The sequence below is a fragment of the Hippoglossus hippoglossus genome, chromosome 20 (assembly GCF_009819705.1).
Source record: "Hippoglossus hippoglossus isolate fHipHip1 chromosome 20, fHipHip1.pri, whole genome shotgun sequence".
In the NCBI taxonomy this organism is placed as follows: domain Eukaryota; kingdom Metazoa; phylum Chordata; class Actinopteri; order Pleuronectiformes; family Pleuronectidae; genus Hippoglossus; species Hippoglossus hippoglossus.
Window position 1 is genome coordinate 4644045 of NC_047170.1, and position 25971 is coordinate 4670015.

General features: G+C 45.3%; 1 protein-coding gene across 2 annotated transcripts in view; it reads right to left on the bottom strand.

The window, feature by feature from the left end:
• Positions 1-25971, bottom strand: part of nrp1a (neuropilin 1a) — a 59988-nt gene that overhangs the window by 30044 nt on the left and 3973 nt on the right. For both annotated transcript variants that reach the window (XM_034572302.1, XM_034572303.1), the window contains 2 exons: positions 9281-9462; positions 1906-2133 (listed from right to left, as the gene is read on the bottom strand). In XM_034572302.1, coding sequence (XP_034428193.1) covers positions 1906-2133; positions 9281-9462 — 410 coding nt within the window. The remainder of the gene's footprint in view (positions 1-1905; positions 2134-9280; positions 9463-25971) is intronic.

The window sequence follows — 25971 nt, forward strand, 5'->3', positions numbered from 1 at the left end:
CCAAAGCGGTGGTGTCAAGTTTCTGCCCTGAACAGACTCAGTGTTGGGTAAAAGAGATTCTGGTCGACTGATTCTGGTACTTTTGTGTCTCATTTTCACCTGAATCAACTGATAAATCGTAGAAATCATCGAAGTAGCACAGGAAATGTATCTCTCCCCATCCCCAGAGGTTATTTTTTTGTAAAAATATGTATTTAAAGGTGATAATTATGTGCGATATTCTCTGCTCTACAAGCATTAATCAACACTAATCTTGAAAATTAAACCTCCTGGGAAGATCACACAAATGAGTCACGGAACAAAGGGTCAGCTGCTGCACAGTTCACATCTACAGAGAAGACAGAACTTTGAGTAAACTTGCTTGAAAAGGCACCTAGATTTACACTTCAACCCCATCACTTGGAGCATTGATACGCACCAGGTTGAACGCCACTCGATAAAATCCTTTCAATTTTCAGCCAGTGACGGATGAGAGAAGCTTTCATCTCGTCTGCGCCCAGCGTCGGAATAGCCAGAAGAAAAGCCGAAAACTTCAAGAGGTGATTTTTCTCGCTGAGTTCAAAGCCTCATCTTGGGCTATGGAAGCATTTCTTTGAACATTGCTCCCCCGCTCCTCTCTCTCACCTGCTGATTTTTAGATGGATTTGAGAAATACTATATTTTATTGTGTGTCTGAATCTATCGTTGCTTTGCCCTGTGACCGGGAGATGCTGGCTCTTATCAGGACCAAACTGGCTCAGTTCAAATTCAATAAGACTTTTTTTCCTCCTCTCCATAGTGGGAAACACAAGGACATTTCCAGAGGAAATTCCTTTTATAGTCATTTCCTGCAAGATCGGCCTGTGAATCAGGACGCAGAGAGGCAACAACTTAAATATCGCAGCTTACATTAGACCCCGAATTCCCAAACGTACTGACACGAACAAATCCTCCGACACAATGCAGCCTGTGAAAGAGAAAAGGAAGGGCGGGAGGCCCTTGTAATCAGGAAGTGTCTGGCACTGAGCAATGACGAAGCATTACGCTCATGACGACAGACTCTTGGAGCTCTGCCAAGCCTGGCGTAGGCAGTGAGCCCACTGGCCCGGGTAATGCCATCATATAGTGTAAAGCTGTTCATTCCTTCTGGAGAGATGAACTGCTTCCCAGTGCAGGACAGACGATTTCTAAGCAGCAGGACAATGCAGCTTTTTACATCTTTCCTGTTCCACTATTGAAACAATCACTCTTCTGTGTCTAAATTGGTGATGTGAAGTTTGTTAATAAGTCATACCAGACCGAGTGAGATTGTGGCAGCAGATGCCCCGAGTGTATTAAGTCAACAAGGGATGGGTTCTGTTATGTGTGATTTTTTATTTTTTTTATTTGGAGAATCCTCTAATTTCCTCTTTTAATAAAATTAGTGCAGTGCCTGTTCGAAACATGTCTGTTTGGAATGGATTGTTTACTTGGTCTGTGGTAATGCTGGTTGCAGCTTTCTTTCTGAAACTATAACAGCGATCTGCCGTAATATAGACGCGGCAAGTAAAGAGTGACTGCTGGAAGCTGCTGCTGCACAAAGAGCTGTTCATGTGTTTATTCAAAGCTCGGTAAAGCTCAACTCAGTATGGAGAGCCCCGAAAAGGAGAATCAGATGTTCTTGCCATTGGCGGGAAGTGCTGTTGTTGTAATCTACAGAGCGCTGATCACCTCTTTATTTAAATTTCATTAATATGCAACCTATCACATGTCCAAATCGCACCAAATTACACTCTGCACTTCCCTGGGCAGTGTGAAGCAGATAATATGAATGGTTCTTGAGATATGCAAGCCACATACAGACAGACCGAGATAGTAGATAGAAGATAAATACACATTCATGGTTTAAATTACAAGCAAAACAATTTACTGGCACTGTTCACTCACCTCCGGGGAAGCCGTCCCAAATCTCCAGTCTGTCATAGCGGCAGAACACACCAGTAGGGGGCGTCGGGTCCGGCTCCAGCTCAAAGCTCTCGAACTCCAAGATGATCTCGGACATCTTTGGGGCGAAGATCATGAAAGTGCAGTCCAGGTTGTTGGGGTACTTCTCCGGGAAACCGGGGGATTTTATGACGCCGCTGTTGGAGGTGAAGTTCCTGGAGCATTCGGGACCTGCAGGAAGGATGAAGGGAAGAGATGAGAGAGTGGCCGGAGATGATTCTCTTGTACGACTGTTGGTTAAGTGACCTGTTTTGGGTGACTTTGTGTGGTGGTTACTAAGGAGCGCTGCCTCCCAGCTGGTCTTTTGAGTGGAGGACAGTTTACGGTCCACAGAAGGACCACCTTGATGGCTTCATCTTTTCACGAGAGTCAACATCTGTGTCTCAACTCCTCTCACTGTGGTTTTGAGCATTTTTCCCCTCCCTTTTCACAAACATCAGACTGTTTCATCACTGTTTCTGTGTGAAAGTGTATGTGTATGTGTGTGTTAAATCTGTTACTCCTGGAACATCTGGAACATGAGTGTAAACATTAGTGAAAGGCCTCAATCACCAGGAGCAGGGAACAATAAGTAAACAGTTTGATTTACGGTGGAAAAACTTTTCTCTCTCTCCGTCTCTCTTTCTCTCTCACACCCAGACACACACACACACACACACACACTCATCAGGACACGTCTGTGAAACATATGAGTGGTGCTCAGGCAAAATTACAGCGTCAGTGATGGAAGGGAAGGGCAATGACTTTGCATACATCAACACACATGCGCACACTTAAACACACAATTTCACACGAGGGAAAGTCAAAATATTTATTCACAGCTCCCCAGAGAGCTGCCTTTCAGCTGATGAGGAACATTAACACATTTCCCATGTTAGCCACTTGTCAGAGCATCATGAGCGCAAGATTATGATTTGAGAATGAGTGACACACGAGGGGAAAAACAACTGATGCTAGCAGCTGCAGGGAATGACACATAAGACGTGTTCACTATGCAGACTCAAGCACTGGTCCGGAGTGTTAGCAAGCCAGGCTTTACACAAACACACATACATACAATGACAGGAAGGGGAAAAAAACAAAACAGGATGGCAATTATTTGGAGCCATTGGTGGCAGAAATGTGCCCAGCAAAATGTCATAATGTCATTTTTATGCTACTCTGACAGCCGGCATTATGGCTGCAGATGGTGCCGATCAAGACTAAAATTGCAGGGAGTTATCGCTAGATAGAGCTGCTATACTGCAGTCATTGCTGCATAAATGAATGTGGCAAACTGCTTTTTCCACTGTCATTCAAGTATCTCGCTGGGCCCCTAATTCAAGACCATCAGGCCCACTTCAGCCTGTCCACCAGTGGAGTGAGTGAAAGGAGCGAGAGCCATTTGATTTTCTTTCTTCCCAAGTTGAAAGCCACAGCAAGCGGCATTTTTTACTCTAAAGAGAGTTGACATTTAGTGCAGCGGCTAAAGTGTGGCTTTTTAGAACAGTGGGCACCATTAATTTTCGCAGCTTCCCCACGTATTTACCCCTGCAAAATAAAGAGGCTCTGCTCAGAGGGAGAAAGCGAGAGAGAGCGTTCCCTGGGATTAGCGGCTGGACGGACGCTGCAGCTCTGCACTTCATCCTCGCCATATTTGGGAGAAATGTCAGCCAGCTTTAGGGGGGGAAAACAACTACAGATGCAAGAAACTTCTTTGAAAAAGGCGCCCATGGTTCCTCAGTGCTCGAGACAGCTACGGTATCCAAAATGCAATTTAGTTCAGAGTGTTGAATTTCCTGTGGATATTGGCTCACAACTCCGCTCTCCGTCCATTTCATCAGCCCCCACCTTGACCCTTATCTCAGCGCAGCAGCTGACCAGAACAGATTTGGTCTTGAGAAACTGTTCCACTGTGAAAACCTGTGAAAATCCAAGACTGGCCCGAATACTAATATTCCATCAGTATTACCTGCAGTATTTTATACGATTTTGTAGTTGGCAAGTATAGGATAGTGCTGAAAGTATGCACAACTTAATTCAAAGTTAACTTTACATATCTCACTAATACTGTTACGCCTCTGAATGCTTACGACTGAGGCCGAGCCAAGGACACACTCCACTATTGTCAAATTTCGTGTGTCTCTATTAATACACCACCACCCCGAGAAAACGACAGAGCGAAGACATCACAACAAAATAGAGTGGCAAGAGAAGACAGAGCGCTCTGGTCATTCCCACCGGCAAGATAATCATCCGACAGATCTCTTTTATCTGGCGTCTCAACATGGGAGGGCTTTCGTCCCCGGCTCCCCTCGCTACAACCCAGGATGCTTTGTGCTGATGTCTGTGTGAGAGGCATTCAGTGATAGCGGTCACGCGTTTCAGTGGTGGCGTCTTGTGTGCTTGCATCTTTGTTGGGACAAATATATCACGGTTGTCAGCCAAATGCCTACTCCTCGCCCCTCACTCACTCTCTGTCGCTGCTCTGGCGGATTCATCACCTCGACAGCGAGACAGGGTTTCAAATGGAAAAGGGTTTTGTTACAATGACAGGTTTGACTTCACACACACAAATACTAGCATGTGCCCACTGGTCCATGCACTGCTTTTAAACAAACGGCAGAATTTACAATGGGAGAGAAAAAGAAGTAACCTTGAACGCACAGCATTTACCATCAACCTCCAAGCAGGCGCTCTAACGTTTACTGCCGGCCGTAATGGATTCTTTTAACTCTCATTTATGTCGAGCCCTTCTGCTCAGGAGGGGGGGGGGGGAATAAACAAATGTCAGTCCCCCCCGCTCTCTGACTGATTAGAGTTTGTTTAACAGGACAAGTTGTAGCCGGTAAAATGCTATTTAATGGAGATCTGATTTCAGTCTTTGCAAGTGTTAGAGATTTATTATGCATTTTAAATAAATATGGTTTCAGCATTCAGGGAAAACGGCGCCTTTCAACTGTTAGTCTTCTAGATGACTTGTCCTCTATGTCTCTATTAAGCTGTTGCTCTAAGTGCTGAGAGCAGAGACCGGGCGTTCATCATTAGAACAACACAGCGCCAAGGAGCAGGCGTTAAATGTGACGGCCTCTCGCTATTTTCATTTTTAAAACTCTCCCTCTTGCTCTGCCTTTCCACATATTCTCTCTATTTTTTCATCTATTCATCCCTCTCTCTCTCCACAGTCGGGGGTTATTAGGGGCCGGAGCCATAGGGACTGAAGGTGTTGTTATTGGACTCCTAAGTAAATCACCACTGTTTATATTCCATGATGCTCTCTGGCTGATCATTAGCCCAGTTCACCCCCCTCTGCCCCCTGGCATTCACCCCCTGTAACCACACCACCTCTCCTCCACCCTGTACTCATGCCACGCTAACGGGGGGGATTAATCGCCGGTGGAGTATTAACTCTTTCAACACTAAATCAAACATTAACCTGAAGCCTTTGGGGTGTCGGCCATTCAAACAGATGGGAAGGTAGGTTTACGTTTATCCCCTCACACACCCTGAGGCTTCTGACATGGTATTTAGTGCATTGACTGCGCCAGGGAACGTCACCCACCCCCCCACCCACCCAATGAGGGATGACACGGTGCTGTTGGGATTCTGGGGCAGGGGAAGGGGTAGAGGAGGGGGATGCAGTCTCCCTCCGGCTCCCCTTAAAGAGATTTGTTGTCTTGGGTTTCCATGAGGGCTGCGTGTGTGATGACAGTACTTCTCCATGCCAGATGTGACCTATGCCATCAGGGCGTGCCGTCCATGAAAGCAGAATGTACCCTCTATTAGGCCCCACCAAACACACACACGCATAAATATACACACACACGCACCTTGACAGTGTTTTCACAGGTGTGTGCTCACAGTAAATGTGCCCGCATCACGATGACATAATAAACAGCGCTCCCGTGTGAAAGATTGTGTTTTTTAGTGCAAGGAGAAACACGATAGCTCTGCCACCAACAGTCATTGTGCTGAGTAATAGTGAGGAGACGAAGATGAGCCTCAATGTGTGGAAGTGGGAGGGAGGGGGGCTCCCAGTGGCACTATCTCTGCCTCGTCGCCCACTTCAATGGGCCCTCAGCCAGCCTTGATGTGGCTCTGAGCTCACTGCAGGGCTGTAAAAGAAAACATGTGCTGTGTATGCATGAGTATACTGGAGAGGATGGATGTGTCCAGAAACATTTCGAGTGAAATCCTGTCAGATGATAAGACAAATAAAATTACCATGATTTTGATTTGAAGCAGCCATAATGCTGGTTATTGTTATTTTTACCAAGAAGGTAGTGTTTTCAACCCAGTGTTTTTGTTCATTGGTTGGTTGGTTGGTTTGTTTGTAAGCAACATTACACAAAAACTACTGAATGGATATGGGTCAGAAAATAACTAATTTTGGTGTAGATATGCATCATAGGGCAGATCCAGGAATTCAACATATTGAATATTTGATGAAAAATATTTTGGTGCACATCCATGACAAAAATCTGGATCTAGTGAATTTAAATGTGGCTTCATATGGGGACTGTCGGCCCTTGGTGGGGGTATGCGAGTATCATTCTAGTTCCTCACGTTTTGTTTCGATTTTTTAATTCAACATTTTATTATTAATTGGAGGTGGTATGCCAAAAAGAAACACAAACACGGCTTCAAATATCCCTCACTCTCCGACCCATCCCTTTTCCCCATCTCTTCCTCCTCTCCCATGATCTCCCTCCTTCCCATCTCTTGCCAGACTTCAGCCAGTGGAGCGAGGCTGCCAATTTGCAGGCTATAAAATAAATAGCCCATGCTAATTAAGATGGTTGGATGGGATTGAGGAGTGGAGTGGGGTAGAGACTGATGTGGAAGTGGCCATAGAGAGCCGCCAAACAACCTGTTCTCTCCCAATTAGACACTTTGCAGGCTACCGCTGATGAAAGCCAGGGCTACGAAAACGAGCATGTTGAAGTGTACGTGTGTTTTAAAGTGTATTTACATAGTTTACAGCTTTACAGCTTGCAAACATTGGCGTGTGATCCCCGATTTGAGTCCTTACATATGTTTGCTTTGTGCATGTATCCATCTTCCACGTGAACTTTGCTTGTGTCAAACCCAGGATGAAAGGTACGAGCTGTCCCTGAGGTTGATCTCCAGGCCTATAATCACAGTGATAAACAGCCTGCATCTTTTCTTTTCTGTTTTTTTTGCTTTGTCTTTCATTGGAATGCATGAGCGCGCGCCTCCCGTTCCTCCATCCGTTATCAGGCCATCTGTGTGCCATCATTAACGTAACATGTGTTAGCCAACACAATGTTTTCCCCGACTAATACACTGCTTGTTGATAAGCTGTGCTAATAAACTAGCTTTGTATCTCTCTTTTTGCCTGGTACCCGCTCTCTATGCCTTATTCAAACAGAGCTGTTAGTTGATCTCTAAAACCAGCTCTTTTCATGGCAGCAGTTAGAACAGAGTGAATTCAAAGCATAATGAATGTCTGGATCAACTCAGGAAGCAAAAGAAGTGGGACAAAACTTTGTTCCTGGGTTCAATCTCCCCATTGGATTCAATCAGCAAACAAAGCTGATTCTTATAGCTTTAATTCTCTCGTCCTGACTTTCTATCCTCTATCCACACTTACGTTCATATTTAATGCCAGATCTGTATTTCCTCATATCTACACATCCGACAACTGTGTTTTTTTATATTGCTACTGGGCCCTTACATGCCTCATTTATAAACAGCTTTGACTAATAGATGAGAAACGGAAATACCAATGCTGAAAATTAGGGAAGAATGTGGTAGATTTAACCGGACTATCAAGGGGAATGAGGCAGCGTTGATGAGTTTGTGTACGTCAGGGGTGGAGTGTCGCTTTGATCTCGTAAATGGACCCACACTCCACCAGCTGCCCTCCCGCGATGGAGACACGCACGCGCCCAGACACACAAACACGCGGCAAGGCAGACGCATGCGAGCCCAGATTAAAAGGAAGGAGGGACCTTGCAGAGTCATTCATCTTGTCTCCGAGGTCACGGGGGCCGTCTTATGGAGCGCTGCTGAGGTTAATTAATGAAAGTGGAGTCTGTGGCACCTGTCTGCCTGCTAGTCACTCTCCAGATATGTGTTGTCCTCCTCCCGCTTCGTTTAGTCCAAACAAAGCAGGCAGCCAACCAACAGGGTACTCCCTCGTGTTATGCTGTGTTCTGATAAGATAGACTTCCCCTGAGGAAATGTGGACTTAATTCCCAACTAGAATTACCCAGAGGTCTTATTTTTAGGATTAACATGAAGGAAGGAACCTCAGGCTACATACATATTTCTATGTTTATGTCTTGGCCCCATCTCAGATTTAATCCTCGTCCATACAAACACACCTAAAAATGCTTATTACGTGACCACTGGCGGCGTGTGTGGGTGTAAACAGGAAATGCTGGAATAACTTGACAATAGCTTGTCTCCTACACATGTAACCTCAGGGTTGTTTTCTTTCAAAAGGTGTTTATGTGATAGGAGGCCGCCGAATCAGTGAAGGCTACGTCACGACCGGAAAGACCCAATCAGCAAGTGGGTGTGAGTGTCTACGTCATCGTTTGGAACAATCTCAGTTTCTGCTCGTCCAGACTAACACAAAGTTTTCAAACTAAAACGGATTCTTCTCCGTTTTAGCGACTAAACATTTTGGAGTAGTTTGGATGCCGAGCGTGTCTGTAGCAGAGTTGATGTGTTTTCCAACGTGACTGAATTCCATAGCAGCACTCAGAAAACAAGTGTATTGTTGAGTCCACTGATCTCACTTTCTCCAGAACCAGCTGGTGATTAGTTATGGTGACAGGTTCATGTCCTTGCTGTGTTAGTCCTAACCTGCCATCTGACGATAAACCAACACTCCACACAACATTAGTTGGATCACAGCTTAGTGAATTATGTCCTTGCTTATTGTGCAATAATTCACACGAAATACAAACTGCTACAATTATGGAACATATGTGACTATGATTCATTGGTTTTGAAGAGAACATATTGTCTGCCATATTGCGAGTGTATAATTTGATGCTCTGGTGCCTTGACTCAATCACAAACAAACCATAAAAACCCACTATCGGAACTTAATATTCTATCCTGCTCTGTTGGTATGATGGATTCACCTAAAGTCAAATCATTCTAATATTCAAGAGAATGTAATATTTAGTTTTTGGCCATCACAGGTGTATTTCGGTCTCTGTACCGTGTAACATAGGATTCTTCAGGTAGAAGTAAGGAAAGCTATATATGTCCCATGGTGTTATGATGCTGTATGTACTGTACTGTATATGTTTCAGATAGCTGGGATTAAGTGAAGCTTCATCTGTATTAATCCACCCACCTGTCTTGAAGATCTCATATCGGATGGAGAAACCTGCTCCGTGGGTCTCGTAGTCCGACACAAACTTGATGAAGAGCTGGTTTCCAGAGGAGACGACCGGAGATGGGGCGATCTTCCCGCAGTACTTTCCCACCAGCTGACCGCTCTCGTCCACGCCATCTCGCACCTCGATGTAATCATATCTGAACAAGAGGAAGAGAGGCAACGTCAGTCCCAGTGTGCATGTTCTCTTTGTTTTCCTGTCCTCTTGAAAAGTTACTTGAGTTGGGAATTAGAACATCACTCGTATGTTGTGTATACTGTGCAAGTATGTCACTCACACACACACACGCATTCATATTTGCAGGAGCACACCCACAGAGCAACATAACATATTGTGCAGGTAATGTAGTGGAAATAAAACACTGTGTACTAATGAGGTCTCAGGTTAAAACTGTGAGAACAGGTGGGCGGCTTTGATTTCATTACATCGACTTGACACACACACACACACACACACACACACACACACACACACACACACACACACACACACACACACACACACACACACACACACACACACACACACACACACACACACACACACACACACACACACAGAGAGAGAGAGAGAGAGAGAGAGAGACACAGACACAGGTCTTGTACTCCCGACAGTGCTGAGGTCAGGTTTACGTAACAGCTTTAACTACTGAACTGCAGCTGAACAGTTGTCTATGTGTTACTTAACCTCAGGAGAACTCTGACAGTGTGTGTGTGTGTGTGTGTGTGTGTGTGTGTGTGTGTGTGTGTGTGTGTGTGTGTGTGTGTGTGTGTGTGTGACTGTTCTTTAAGAGACTATGAGAGAATCGAGAGTGATCATATTTTGGCCTTTGGCTTAGAATGGTGGTGTATAGACAGAGCAGGTGGTAAAGCTATTTAAACACACACACCCACCCAGACAGAAACATCACATTCAAATGGAATTTCAGACCTACGGCTATTGAAGGGAGCAGCCGCCTAATTGAGTTGTCGCAGAGTTTGGGAGCAGAAGAGGAAAACAGCACTGAAATGAGACTGGGAACGGGAACTGACGCACGCACTCAAGCACACACACACACAGAATCTAGCATGCCAACCAAGATGGCAGAGGAGAAATGAGAGTGACTATCAGTGAGGGTGGTCCAAACAGCCTCGGGTTATCACTGTATATGTTTTCAGGCAGTTATTAAGAGGGAACATAAAGTGCAGGACTTGGTTCTACTCCAGCGCCTGCACGTGTGTGTGTGTTTGCACGATGATTTAGATGACTTTTCCGTGCTGTGTTTTGACTGTGAGTGACGAGGCGAGCTCCCCTCTCAAAGCAGATTCTGGTTCAGGTTTCCATAGATCCTAATTGCCCATAACGTCTGTTCACGCCAAGTTTTCAGCTATGCACGCCACTTATCAAACATTTTCCTGCCCAAACCCTGATGACCTGCTGCCGCGTTCTTCAACCAGTTGAAGAAAAAAAAATGCAATCCACACATAGTACTACATTAATACATTTTAATGTATGTTAAGTATAATGTGCAACAGGTGAGCAGGCACATTTAGTCGTACAAATGCGCCTTCTGTTTCCTCAGAAAATATGTGCCCTCTGGGCAAAGGGGCCTATTTTCACAGTTTTATTTGATTCCTAAATTACTGTCAAAACATTGCACCTCCTTAACGATTCTGAACTCACTTAATTCACAGGATTTTGCACAAAAAGGCGATTTACACTTTGAATGATGGCTCAGGGTGGGTGAGGTCCCTGAGGTGGGCCTCGACATGTCTCCACACGCACCATTTTGGACTTTTTTCGTATGAAAATGGTTTCCTTCACCTGCTTCAAATTCAGTGAACAGAAATTAAATTGCCAGAGGGGATTTGGGGAGGTGGGGAATTATTACGGCCTGTGGTGGGAGTCAGCAAAACCGGGGGAAAGACCGAGTGTAACTAAATGTGGAGTTGGACATAAGAGACAAATGTTGCAAAGAAGAATGGGTGGATGGATGACTTCCCTCGTCTTTCTGTACAGTGATCTGAGGTGATATGGAGCTGTCAATATGCAACATGAGTCTCCTCTTATTCGTTGTCTCTTTAAATTTCAGCGCCTCAGGTTGAAGGATTGGTTCTGTATGTGGCAGGAGAACTGCAGTCTGTAAATCCAATCCAACAACTGCCTGTGTGCCCTGATATATCCAGCTCCAGTCCGCTCATACAGACATTCAAGCTGCATTACAACTTTCATCACAAACTGAGAATATATTGCTCCCTCCACTTCAGTTCAAACTGCTTAAAATCCTTCAGGAGCCCAGTCCTTTCATTTCTGTTGCTTGCTCTGTGAAATCCCCTGCTTGAGTTATTTGGCTTTTTCCTCGTTGCTCTTTGCTGGGATTTCAGAAGCACGGCCTTCACAAATACCACTTTGTTTCAGCTTCTTTATCAGCTGCAGCTCGGTAAAAAATATACTAGTTTCACATGGTGTTTACAATGTTATCCTCCTCCACGGCTTCACGGCTTAACGGCCAGGGAGTTTCTCATTATTTAGTTTAAAGGCCTCCCCTGAAGCAGGGATCGTGTTTCTGCTCTAATGTTGTCATTGTCGAGTTAAGTCACCAGTTAAGTTTTTTAGAGTCAAAATTGAATTAAAGGTATTTTTGAATGTCTTATGTTACTGTCTGCAATAAATGGGCCAGTATTTATCAAAACAGATTAGAAAAAGATGCAGCAGTAAGTTTTCTTCCCCAAATTGTTTCTGTTGTTGAAATCAATTCCCTCTACTCTCCTCCTCTCAATCTTCTACTCTTCCTCTCCTCCTCTCCCTCTTCCTCTCCTCTCCCTCTCCTACTCTTCCTCTCCTCTCCCACTCTTCCTCTCCTCTCCTTCCCTTGGTTCACAGCTCACAACAGAGAGCATCAATCTTTCTGCGGGTCTGCTCTGCTCTATCAGCAGACTTATAATTCACCTCAGAGCCTCTGTCTCTGCAGCTATCTGACTCCTCCCCTGCAACTGCCAAAAGCTGAGCATTGCCAGACGCCTAAAAAATTGATGCTAAGATGCATCGCTGAGATGAAGAGGGAGAGAAGAGCAAGCTGCAGTACAGCTGAAGGAGCTGAGCAAGTGTTTTTGTGTGTGATTCTGTTGTTTCTGTGCACATATGCATGATATATGTGCAAATGAGTGTGTGAACAGCTCAAAATCATATGTGTGCATATGGACAGAAGCCAATCAGCTCATGCTTTCATTTAGCCTGTCCTCACAGAGTCTTTGTTCATCATCCAAACGAGAGAAATAGTCTCATTGTTGCGTCTTTGTCAACTCGTCGCACCTCCAGAAAAGCTGTTTATTGCATTTTCACCCTGGTGCGTTATCAGCACGCATGGTCCTCGTAAAGGCGGCGCCGTGGGAGACAGGATGCAGATGGAGGAGAGAATATGCCTTGGAGAGAGGGGGGGGGGGGGGGGGGGGGGGGGGGGGGGGTGGTCCTTGCCGCGCTCTAAGAAAGGCGACACCTCTAAAACATCTCTATTTGTGACTAAATGACTGGTGTGTGTGCCAGAACTCCAGTGGTTCTGCACCAGTAGGTCCACACACTTTATCCAGGCCCTTATCACCTGGAAGACATTATGGGAAACGCTTGGCGGGGCAGTTTGACGCCTATGAAAGGCTCTCCTGTTGCCAGTTGTGTTAAATGTAGCTCTAATCCTTTTCTCTAAACACCTGTGGGGACTTGCTTCTAGGGTTGGGAGTCTTTGGGGGAAGATGGAGGACAGTTAACAATCTCCAAAAGAAGAACAAGAACACGGCCTACTTGTAAGCCCTGCATGGTCCCACGTTTTCGGGTTTTTGCCTCTTAACTATGTCCTCCTGTCCTGTCAAGTTAAACTTAGATTCTCAGGGGCCTGTGTGGTGATTTTTTTTTATGCTGCCGTTGTTGTTCTTATTCCTCATGACAATAGAATCCAGTTAAGCCATGCACCTATTTATCTGTCTAGTCTGCTTTGGGTGTGGGTGGGCCTGTCAGCACACCACAACACACATACACAGATGATTACACACACATACAGTGAGCCACCTAACACAGTGCTAATAGTGAAAACGGTTTGCCAATCCAGTGGGGAAATTAAGAGGGAAAAAAAAGAGAGAGGGGTTGGGGGTGATGCAGAGCGGGGTGGGGCGAATGTAATTCTCTACGACCTTCGCTTCACCGATTCAAATGTATTAGCTCGCCGTCTTTCTTCAGGCACAGAGAGAAAGCAATCCGCCAGTGTCAAACGAGAACATTAGCCCTCATTGCAAAGCCAAAGAGAAGGCGACAAACCACTGGTCTAACAATATAACAGTTATATTGCCTGAAGCTTTCCCATGGAAATAATCTGTCCTCCCTCTATAAATGTCTGCTTGATATGGTTCTACAAAAAGAAATACAATCTGAGGCAATGGAATAACGCTATGACGGACTGTATAAGCCTCAAACAGTTGGTTAAATTTCTTAATCAGACCATTTATAAGCTCAAGCATTCTGTGGAAAGCCCCAGAACAAGAGCTCTTTTTGTGTCATTACTCTCTTGCTGAGCTGCGTGTAGAACAAATGCCTGATGCATTTCTCTGGCATTCCGTTTTTTCTGTGGCTGTCACGGTATAATATTGCTGTTGCATGAAAACATGTCACCTGCAACACGTCAAAACATCTCCAAGTAACACAGGTGGAAAGGCCTGAACAACATGCTTGGGACGGCTCTGGGAGGCCCATGGAGGCTTAGCAGGATAAAAGGACCTTGTTGTCAGCTGTCAGAAAACTCCAGCCGGAGACTTCAGGTGTTAATGAGTCCCCGCTAACAAACTGTCACTGGGGCTCCCGGAAAATATCATTAATGCTTGTACAATGGGGCCCGAGACAAGCTGATCTGCGACTTACTTTTTCCAAGCCTGGAGGGGACATATCACTGCAATAAAATGGTCTCTCTTTCTCCGCTTTCCCTCCCATACTGCCCCCTCCCCTTCTTGCATGTGACATTCATTAACCCGAACTAGAATAACAAGTTCCCTCTTCCTCCCCAGAGCCAGTCCAGTTGTAATGACCCAAACGTCAGCTTGCCTGGACAGACGAGGAAGAGCTAAATAAACGGGGCCGTAAACCAGGTCCAAGCTAAAAACATTAACCCCAGTGGTAACCCTTGTTAAGAATTTGTATTGAAGGGAGAGACCTCATCATTAAACCAGCTTGACCATGAGGCATGAAAACTTTGGGAGCTTTTTTAAGCTATCAATCTCTGCACTGATCTCTACTTCTGAATCCGCAAAAAAGACGGCCACAGAACGTGCCAACCCACCGAGCAGGATAAACCACCACCCAATCAGAGCTGATGGGTTCAGAAGTGGTTCCTTGTCGGTGAGGGGAGAGGGACATGATTGCTTTGCTCACCGCCTCCCTGCCACATGGATGGATTGAAGTTAAAAAAGATGGATGAAAAGATGTAGATTACCCGCCCAGACGGCCCAGCTGCACCCGTCCAACGTGCCTCTTTGGGTGTCACCCCCACACGGCGAGAGTCAGATCTGTCATATTTTTAGATATCGTGGCTGGTTCTGATTTTGTGGCGGCCTTGGCCACACGTTTGTGGAGCAGTGTCGCTTTCCCAAACAGCAATTATCATTAGCATTGATGGATTTAACATGCCTCCATCCATTAGCTTTCCTAATTACACTGTCGAGAGGTCTGCTGTCGCCAACAATCAAATTAATGAATTTGGCTATTTAGGCTCAATTATTGCATCCCTCTCCCTCTGCAACATGCACAATACTCATTTATTCAGAAATCTAAGGACAGATAGACCGAGGGAGGTTTCTACCCTACGGGGGGATTTTCTGCAAGTCGTGACAAATAGGTCACAATAATGGGATTATAGAAGTGAGACTATAAGATAAGAGTAGGGATAAAAATGCTCTCTGTTACATAGCCATGTGTCTTATGTGGCCTAACGCAGCTGACTTGAAGATAATCAAAGGTCTCAGCATTTTCTTTTAAGTGGTTGACTGGTTTGAAACAAAACTGTTTGTTGTGATGCTTCCAAAATGTGTGATTCCTGCTCCCAGAGAACTACCTTGACTGCATTTTTCACAAAGGTCCTTTTGCTGAAGCTGGAAAAATCTTATTAACCCCCAGATGACAGCAAGAATAAATGGTTGTTAAGCTGCAAAGGGTATTTCTAAATAACATTCTTTTGAAGAAATGTTCTAAATATGGAATGTTCATTTCTTTATAAAATACCTCTCAATGTCTGCTTTTAACTAAATATTGTAAGACCACAGCATCTATTTATGTGTTAATACCCCATCTATGAATGCAGTACAAAATTACAAGCTGCCATTTTGATTATATTATTATATTCTTCTTTTGGATTTTTTTAATAGGTCAAAAAATACTTCACTTCTGATGTGAAAAGTTCAACAGACTGTATGAAAGCTGTTTATAATAGCTACAATGGTAAGCAGGGTTGGGAATATCCCAAGTTTTCTCTCCTATCGCACATCTTCTTATCATGAATACAGCGAGAATAAGTACAATAAATTTGAAAACTGCCTTTGGCAAAATGGAAATACACATTTATTATTTTTTCTCTGCTCAGTGAGCTTCAGAAATGAAATTGCTTAGTATACAGCAGCGCTCCATATGTATCTATCTTAGTGTGCAGATATGAATATTCAGGCTCTGAATGTAGGATTTTTCAAATGAAACCACAAATCCTTGGGCTAAATTTCTAGAAACACTTCTTAGAAGTTAAGCCACAGTGATGAAATGGCATTATTATATGTGATTCTGAGTGAGAGCCGTTATGCAATATGTCAGTGCTACACCCAGTTCTAAACAGCTTTAACATATTAAAACAACAGAGCCAGAAACTCTGTGATTCAATTTACAAAAGGCCAAAAAAGAAAAGCAGGAAATTGCTATGAGAGTCTGAAAGCTACAAAGAAAGAAAGCAGCGCAATAAGATAGAAAGGGATGAAAAGGCCCGCGTGTTTTCTGAAAGAGGAAAGAGACAAAGAGAGGGAGGGAAAAAGAAACACTCCAGCCCATTTCTGGGGCCATTACAGGAGGGAATGGCTCCCATTTGTCCCACCTTGACATTTGAGAGGATCTTAGATTACACAGGAGAGGAGGGCAGGCAGAGGTGAGAGACGAGAGACTCCTCCACAGGGGTCTGCGGCACGGCTCAGATGATGCTTCGTCGTCACAACAATAAGAAGTCAAGGGTAAAAATAACAGGGCACTGGGAGAAAGGGGACAATGTGGTATATCGGGCCTGATACTGTCTTTTAAACAAACTGTCCCCTCCCCGCTCTCGTCACTTACTCCCTCTCAGAGGCTCCTATGGGACTCAGTTGCATGGATACATGCACACCCCGCGCAGAGGGAGCACAAGGCAGCCTATACTAGACTGACTGTATAATGAAGACTCAAAACACCCATAGCCTGCATCGCAGTTCACAATATATACGTTTGAGAACTTCTCATAACATTACACCCTTGCCCAGGAGCGGCAGACGTGATATTATTTGGCACAGCTCCCATGTGAATCACCTCTGAGAAACAAACTACCATATACATATTCTGAGGGCACAAAGCGTCATGACGCAACCGGTGTAAACCAGCGAGCACGACCTAGAGAAAACAATTCAGAAAGCTTCATTTAAGTGCTATTATCAACACAGTTGGGACCAAATTAGCTGCCTTGATGTAAGTCCATTCTGCCTGTAGCAAATCAAACACAGCTACATTCATTCATTCCCATTACAAACTAAATGAAAGTTGGTGAAACAAATAAAACCCTGTTTGAAGCTGTGTTAGTCATCACATGAGCTGTTTCCAGAATGTCCGCACAATGGGGTCCATAAATTCTCCGGAGATTGCCTTTCAAATATGAAAAACACGGCAGGAGATTCTCTGGTCAGTCAATGCACAGTGAATCTTCAGGAGAATCTCCTGCTGTGTTCTCACATGGGGACTTTATCCATTTTAACAAGGGGCTGGCAGAAGAAACTCCAGAGAATGTCCACAGCAACTGACTCCAACATTTGCGTTCTCACATACACCTCCGGATAATATCTTTTAAAATGATCTGGAGTTACCTTTCAGAAAAGACCTGAATCATGACGCTGATCGTCCAAGAACAATATCACATTTATTTTGAGTCAAGCATAAAAATGAAGGTTCTTTCAGGTTATCACAGGATATCCTGTTCATGACTACATGTGTAGGATGCACATGATTATGGTTCAGTGCGCTGGAACCATGTGACAAGAGGGAACATGAGGAAACGTGTGCATGACCATAAACAACCTTGAGCCAGTGACCCAATGAACTTGGCATGGGACTTAGATTAGCCGAGTGAACGCTACACGACTTCACATTATGTGGGCTGACGAGAAAAAAAACAACAACAACGACAATGTGCACCCCCCACCACATACACACAGCCCATATGTGTGTGCGTGTTGCGAGAGGAGCAGGGCACGTTCAAAGAAAGCAGGAGCAGAGGAGGAGAGGAGGAAGGGAAGGGAGGAGCAGAGTTGAGCGAGGGGTCAGTTGGAGGTAAAGCTTTGGGTGCCATTCAAAACACTCTCTCCTCTCCACAATGGGCAGGAAGTAAGTAAGACTGACTGCTGAGGGAGATAGAAAAAACAAGAAAGAGTGTGAAGGCATGTGAGTTGATAGAAGCGGTGAAGGAATAAAACAAAAGAAAGAAATGCAAACAGCTGATAGAGGTGGTTGGCAAACATTTGTCAACACTGCAAGGTTCAGTGGTGTGATGCATATGCTTCCTGTAAGATTCTTTTACATGGCTCCGCAATGGATAGAAGGCTCGAGGGCGATGGTGGTAATAACTGCACTGGGAATTATTCAATTAAACAACCCATCTGGCCCCACCAGGCGTCCTCTCCTCTTTCTTCTCTTCGTCATCCCTGCAGCCTGTGGAGGCGGCTGGGGTTGAGGGGTTAGAGAGCAGTCTGGGCTGAGTGCTCGCTGACCCGGTCATCTGGCTGGACATGCAGCCACTTGGCTGGGAGCAGGGGAGACAGAGCAGGCCCTGAGAAAAGCCTTGTAGAGGACTGGGATTGTCCTCCTCGGTGTGTACAACATGCACAAACATCCAGCAGCAAACACATGTGACCTTAAACCACACAATAACCTTGAGACAAGACAAGCTTTTCCTGGTTCTTAACAGGAAGAGGAAAGGGGATGGTGTTAAAAATACACTTTTCTTCTTTTTTTACAATGGACACATATTTTCAAGAACAGTTGATCGTTTGTTGCCAGATTTCCTTTCAATGCGGATCAGCCGTTGGGTGCAATGTCTACCGTTTAAAACCACATCCTACATTTCACTCTGATGGCTGCATTGTTCTCATTTCGAACAAAGAACTCAGATTTTCCAATGATGCAGCACTTTGAAAGCCAAACAGTCCGTGCTGTGAGGGCCACATGCCAAGCAGTGCATCTCCTCTGTGGTGTCGGGCAGAGGGGCGGAATGCTTGGCATTACGGGGCTGATCTAAGTGCTGATGGCCAGCCAGCCCTGGCCAGCATATGGAGAGCAAGGTGACTCTTCCAACTACAGGCCCCACGATCAAAGTTTCCCGTCAACTTGGGAGGATGCCTGTCTTAGTAGTATCATTTCCTTCTGCTTCCTGGTGAGATTGTGTAAGTAAGTATGCAGAGCCTTCTTGTCACTTGTTCCAAGCAGGGGTCATTCTGGAAGAGGCTTGCCGGGCACAGAGCCAGACATGAAGGCTTCTAATAACTATTTCAGGACTACCCTGCTGTGATAATGCCACAAACGGTTGCCTTGGGGCTAAATTTACACTCCTTTTTTAAAATTACTGTCATCGAACAAAAGAATTAGAGCCGTGAGAAAAAAAAAAAGGAACGGTGGCTGTGGTGTAAAAGAAAGACCAAAACTAGTGTAGCCAATTTAGTGAGGAGAGATCAAGCGAAGGACAAACAAAGCGAGGGATTGTGAGTGTTCTAACTCAATCAGAGAGCGGTGGGGTACCGCCCCATCAATCACTGTCTGCTTGCCACCCCGACCGAATCAGGCCGAATTGAGTGGTGGAGAAACACCAGCAGGCCACGAAAGCCTGCTGAGCGCAAACACAGTAACCGAAAATGACCCCAGGGATCTGGCGCTGAGACAGGAGAGTCCACGGCTTTACTTCCTACCTACCTACCCTCTTACCCATTGCAAACAAACTTTACTTCACCCTGAGGCCCTTCAGGGACCCGCTTGATTGTTTGAGTAAAGAACGGTGTGGTTGTTGTGGCCCCCTCCTGCCGGTCACCCCTCGTGAATCTGTAAGCACCGGGGTGTTAGGGGGGGAAAAACAGGCTGCGTAGGAGCACAGCCCCATCAATCAAAATCATGAGCCCCATTCAAGGTTAGACCACTGAAGGAAACATGTCTGACAAGCCTGGACACAATGTATAAAAGCATCCAGAACTCCTTCATCAATTCAACCAAGGAGTCTCCTCTATCATTTCTCCTGTGGACGGGTGAGACATAGGAGATAGTGTTTGAAAAGTAATCCACGACCTGCAACTTCTCTGTAACCTACATATCATGAATTCAAATTATTATTAATCCACTCACCCTCTGTATCACTTCTTGTTTTTACTCATGCAGACTCATAAACTGAGAAATCAGCAATTGATGGAAAGGAAAAAACAAGGCGAGAGAGGAAAACCTGTTGCTAATTATATTATATGAGGCAGAGAGAGGGGGGGGATGGTGCTTATTGCCAACTGTCCTTTGGAAACAGAAACGTGTAATTGAATTGCAGCCCCAGTGTTTAATGCTTTTTCATCGGCGCAGGAAGGGAAACGAGTATGAATTTTCTTACAGTCAATAAACGCGTGTCCAGATAGAGAGCTGAGATTACCAAATGTTGTCCTCTAATCACCAGCCTCTCCATATGGCTCCTTTTCTAGCAATCTGTTTTGGATAAAAAAGTAAAAGAGCATACGCCTGACATCTCTAAGATGTGTGGGCCGCGACTCCATTCCACAAGAAACTTCCATATAGGGAGACTTGTGTCGGTTTGGGCTTGGAAAGATAAATAAGTCGTTGAAGAAAAAAAAAAATCACCAGCCGTTTGCCAGAAGCAGCTTAGTGACACTCAATTCCTGGCAAACACAAGTTGTTAACTCTCCTACATCGAGATGAAAAACAAAACAGGCAGACACAGGAGACTGTATGATACTTTTGTGCTGCTTCAGATATGTGACTGAGGATCCAGCAGGTTATTTATGAGCACGGCCCTTGTCTTGTCTCTGTCTCTCTTCTTCTCCCTCCCTTCCTCACTCACTTCTTTTTTCCCTACTCCTCCACTGTGAAGTGGACCTCCCTCCCGCTGTGAGGTAGAGTGGCTCGCCTCCCGGTTGTGGTCAGGTTGTGCATGAATCAAAGTGGTGACAGAGCAGTGGGGAGGATGGCAGATGCCACAGCCAGAAAGCTTTTCAATCAGGCTGCCCTTCCAAGCCACAGCCAAGGTGAAACACTTCACTGGCAGATGAAGAAGAAAAAAAAAAAAAGACCCTCAACCTGACGGTCGCACGCACGCACGCACGCGCACACACACACACACACACACACACACACACACACACACACACACACACACACACACACACACACACACACACACACACACACACACACACACACACACACACACACACAAACACACACACGTACTGCATGCATGCAAGCACACATGTGCACAGACCTACTTTAATCCTGCTCATTAGCCAGGGAGTAACCCTTTATGTTTCAAAGAGACGAAGGAGAAGAGAGAGAGTACTGACAGTGAAGGTCAACGGCTTTCTGATGCAACATCTCTGTCTGCTGTCCTGTCTTTTCTGCCCTCTGGTTAATTAACAAGGTCAACGCGTTACATTTATCAGCTCTGCAGCTCTCATTCGCTTTGAATGGCTCGCTTGCATCATAAACGGTCACGTTTGCAGATAGGAAATAGAATAGAAATATTGCATACAGCAATTTAAGAGAAGAAGTAATTTTGTAAGTTTTACCGTGCTGACAAAACAAGGGTTTGGAGTAATTGCTGTGGAGTTCAAACAAGATAAATTCAAAGTGGGCTGCTCTTTGAGACGCTTTTGACGAGCTATTTTTTTTCAAGCGCAATGTAATTTCAGGTGTAATTTGATTTCCATTGTTGTGAGCTGTGGGAGTCTATTGCTGTGGGAAATGCAAGGTGCATAATTTCAGCTGCTTTTGTCAAAGCTGGTAGTTAAAAGAAGTGGTGTCGCCGTAGGCACTCTTTGTTTTGCTGTGCCTATTTCGCGGCGACGCTTTCAACTCCCCCAGCGTGTATGTGCTCTGACACGCACTTTGAAGAGAGGCACACATCAACAACAGAAATAAACGTCCGCTAACAGGCCATAAGTATCTCCAACAATCCGTGTCACTTTGAGGCCTCGTCCCCTCGGCCCCTGCAGGTCACAGCACTTCCCCTCTTTAAAAGCCTTCAGCCTTGTTAAAAAAAAGGTTCTCCTTGCGTTCCTGCCGTATTTATTTTCCTCCATGACAACGGCTGATAAATGGTCACACGGCCCACTTCTCCTTATTTGCCCATGGTTGCCTTGCAGAGGAGCGTGAGAGAGCAGTGAGTGGGGAGAAGCCGCTGTTTTCAGATGCAGGGAGGAGTCACAGCTCCTTACTCCCCAGCTGTGAAGCTCCACTGCGCTTTTATCTGGGCACTGCTGCTATTCAGGTGGAAGGGGGAACAGGGGAATTAAGGAAAGTGACCAAGAGGATCCTTTCCCTAAAGCCTCCTCTGTCCACTCTCACTTAGGAACAGGTGGCCCTCTTTGTTCTGCACTATGAACATATGAGAGGAGTTGGTGGGATGCCACATGAGAAAGAAAGAGCCAACTATAGATCTAGAACAGGGTAAATACTCTGCACCCCCCCCCCCTTCCCAAGCTCCTGTTAGTCATCTCTGGAGTCCAGGCCTGGTCAGGAATGCCAGGGCGGGCAGGATGTCTATTGTAGAGGGTGCACAGCAGAGAATGTTTGCCTTCCACAGGGGCTGCCCAGCAGGAGAGCGGAGTGGAAGGGACAGAGAAAGGAGACAATTCAAAAAAAGAGAAATGTGCTTTTCGAGCAGACTTTTGATGCATGGCCAGGCAGGAGACTTTTGCTGACTTTCTGCATAATCTCCCCCACAAAAGGGTGTTTGAGAAGACATTCCTCAAATATCTCCACTGCTTAGTATCACTCTGCCATACATCTCCGAAACCCCCCCACCGCCCACTGCACGGACTGTCACAGTGGAATTTCTGTGAGGTCCAAAAAATACCATCCAGACAGAGAAGGAGACACTATCTCACTGTGTTTTTAACCCCTCTCGTCTGCTCCTCCGAAACAACACAATGCCGCCTTGACTGACTCGCTGGCTTCAAGAGACTATGCCAGAGAAGTGCGGGAACTGGTTTTTGGTCTGGTCAGCATATCCGATGCCATCAATGATTCATAATGTTGTCAGGAGTACATCATATCTATAGAACGCAGGTTCACCTCTTCATGTCAGCAGGAGAGAAGAGGGTGGGGAAAACAGCCTGCAGCTCAGGATCAAACACTCTCTAGGTCTTTCTCGAAGGTTAGGTGAGTTCAAAAACTCTAGAAGCTCTAACTTTGTCAGACTATAAGAAAATGTTTGTGTAAAAATAAATGGATATATTGCCCTTCAGTCTGCCCCATGTGAAATCTGTCTGTCACTTGTTCACACTCAAATCCACTGAAACCCCAATTTTTCCTTCAGTTGACAAGAGCTGCCACAGCCAGATGAGCCTGACAGACCTGATCAGATGGCGGAGAGGAAGAGAATGGGTGCATGGGGTGTGAGCGGAGCGAAAGCAGATCTATTTACCTGAGTTTTTCACCTCAGCTCAGATGCTCATTCCACGGATTTTCAGAGCAAATTGACTCCAAATATTTGCTTTGATGCCGGCTACGCTTTTATCTCATTGGCTATGAGAAAGTGGAGAGGGTGGCCCCTGAAACTCTGCTCTGTGAAAGTCTACGGCGGTGCGTGGAAGGTAAACACGTTCTGCATTCAGAATCACAGGGCTCACTTAGTGTCCTTATCTCCGTGATGAAGTGTTTTCCTCCTCCAGCTCTCAGGATACAGGCCTCTGCACTCCCCCAAACAAACCTGTCCAGGGCCGTGCACACGTGCAACAACACGGCCGCGGCCAGACTCCACTCAGAAAAGGTTGTTTTTCTTTTACGAGCACCACCTTGAGTGCTTCTTGTTTGGTTTGCTGATAACAGCCATGTTGGGGAACATGTGGTACATGTGTGTTCCATTTGCCCACTAATTAGATTGCAAGGCAGTGCACTGAAGCATGCATTGTCGCACCCCCACCCCTCCTGCGCCTCCACCCACTCTGCCAGTCCATCAGATAAGGAAGCCATTCTGGTTCTCATCAGTTTCCATTATGTAAGGGAAGATTTGGTGAGTGGAGCTGCGACAGGGAGTCTGATGGCTCCAAAACAAATCATACCCTACTGTCTGCAGATGTATAAGTGACTATTCTCTTGCGTATAATCGAGTTACCAGTGACATGCCTTGTCAGCGGTTATCACAATAACCTATACCCTCATGTTACACGTCCCATAATTTGAAATTAGGGAAGAAAACTAAGTAAAATAGAGAAGGCGCACAAGGTGGAATGTATTGTGAAGTGAAACTCAAGTTCCGTGAAAACCACTCTATTAAAACATTAAAAATGAAAAGGCGCGCCGTGTTAAAAATAGGAAAAAGCTGGAGGTCAGGATGACCCCGTTTTCCGGTGCAATCTCTTGAGTGGCCCACATGAATCGGAAACTTACTTAAGTTTCACAGCCCGGGCCGTTTTGTTAGCTCCTCGAGGCAGGAAGGTCCTCTGGACATACTATTGTTATTACATAGGCTGCTCCAAATGTAATTAATATGCAAATAGGAAATATGCAAATAGAAGAAAAAAAACGGATGAGTGAGAAGGAGTGATACAAACACATATGCAAACACATAGACTACACAAACTTCATCTGCTAACACATTTATGAACTGTCAACACACAACACGGCTACTAAATGAAAGAGCAGAGCTAATTGTAAAAGATACATCATTGGATCGCGAAACTCAAAGCCCGCCCTCCTTTCAGCCAGGAAAAAAAGCTGCCTTCCTACAGCCTGCGGGGCTAAATTCTTTTTACTGTGTGTGTTTAGACACAGGAAATTCATTCCCGACTAATTTGATTAGCACAAGCATTGTTACTGCAACCCCCCCCCCACCCCCCCTGTCCCTTCCTCGCTCTCCGTTTCTAACTCGGCATCTCAGCCAGTTTAAGGGTCCCTCTGGTGCTGAAATCGGACCCAAAAGAAGCATGAAGGAGCAGCCTGCCTCGAAAAGACAGCGGCATTCAATCTGCCATAAATCTCTGACAGCAGTGAAGGAAGGTTAAAGTGGGAATGAAATCTGGGATTAAAAAGGGAAAATAACCAAACCCTGCAAACCAATCCAGGAGCCATTCAAGGAGCACAAAAGAAGCGCAAGGTCCAGGTTTTGGGTGGAACGGGGATTCAGTAACAAGATCCAGCAAAGCCCTGTACTCTCCCGAGCCCTGCAGCGTAAACAAACAGCTGAGACGGAGCGGGGCAGAGGCACCGACACACGCACAAAAAACCACACACAATCACAGACACACAGACAGGCAATCAGAGGGAGGCGGTCTGCCCAGGCAAGGCTCACCTCGGGGCACCCACACTGACACAGGCTCATCACATTACTGTCTGTCTCCGGTTTCATCTGCTTAAACTATCTATCTGACAGCAGGTTAGCTGCTTAGCCTTTCGCTAGGTGACAGTTTGTGGCTACAAGTCAAATACGGATCGGTAGTAACTAATAAATCTAACTTAAAAGGGCTAACTTGTCCTCCATTTGAGTTAATACCGAAGTAAAAACAAATCCAAGAGAGGGCAGATAATTGTCCTTCTTTCCAACTCTGACATTAACAGAATGAGAGCTGATTTAAAAAGAGATTTGTTCTTTAATGTCACCAATTCTTGGAATGTCTCACTTGTTTGGAGAATAATGGGATTTTAAGAGGGAAAATGAAAGCGAATGCCTTATTAAGATGGCCATTCTTTTCCGTGCAGCATAAAGAATAGCGACAGTTAATGGCCTCTGGTGGGTTTTTCGCCACACGCTCTCTCCCCGATGCCTTCTGCATAAGCACGGCACTTCAAATCAATATGCCCCAATGACTTCACTCTACCAGGAGGAGAAGCGAGGACATTCCAAAACCAAATGGTAGGGGTGAGACATTCCTGGCGCCCTAAGTGGTGCCAGAGCCAGATCACATTAACACACTTTCAGAGAGGCTGTGAACACTAGATGGCGCAGTTTCATGTGCAATAGGCATGTGGGGAAAGGGAGGCACGAGAGTCACACACGCACATAAATGCAATAAACCTCGCATGTACATGAGACAAACACACATGTAAACAACCCAGCACACACAAAGAAATCTTATGTTATTGTGTGTTTGGATTATTCTCCTGTTGTGGTTCCCAAAATAAAGTAAGAGTTCAATGATATGTACTTTTAAACAATGGATTT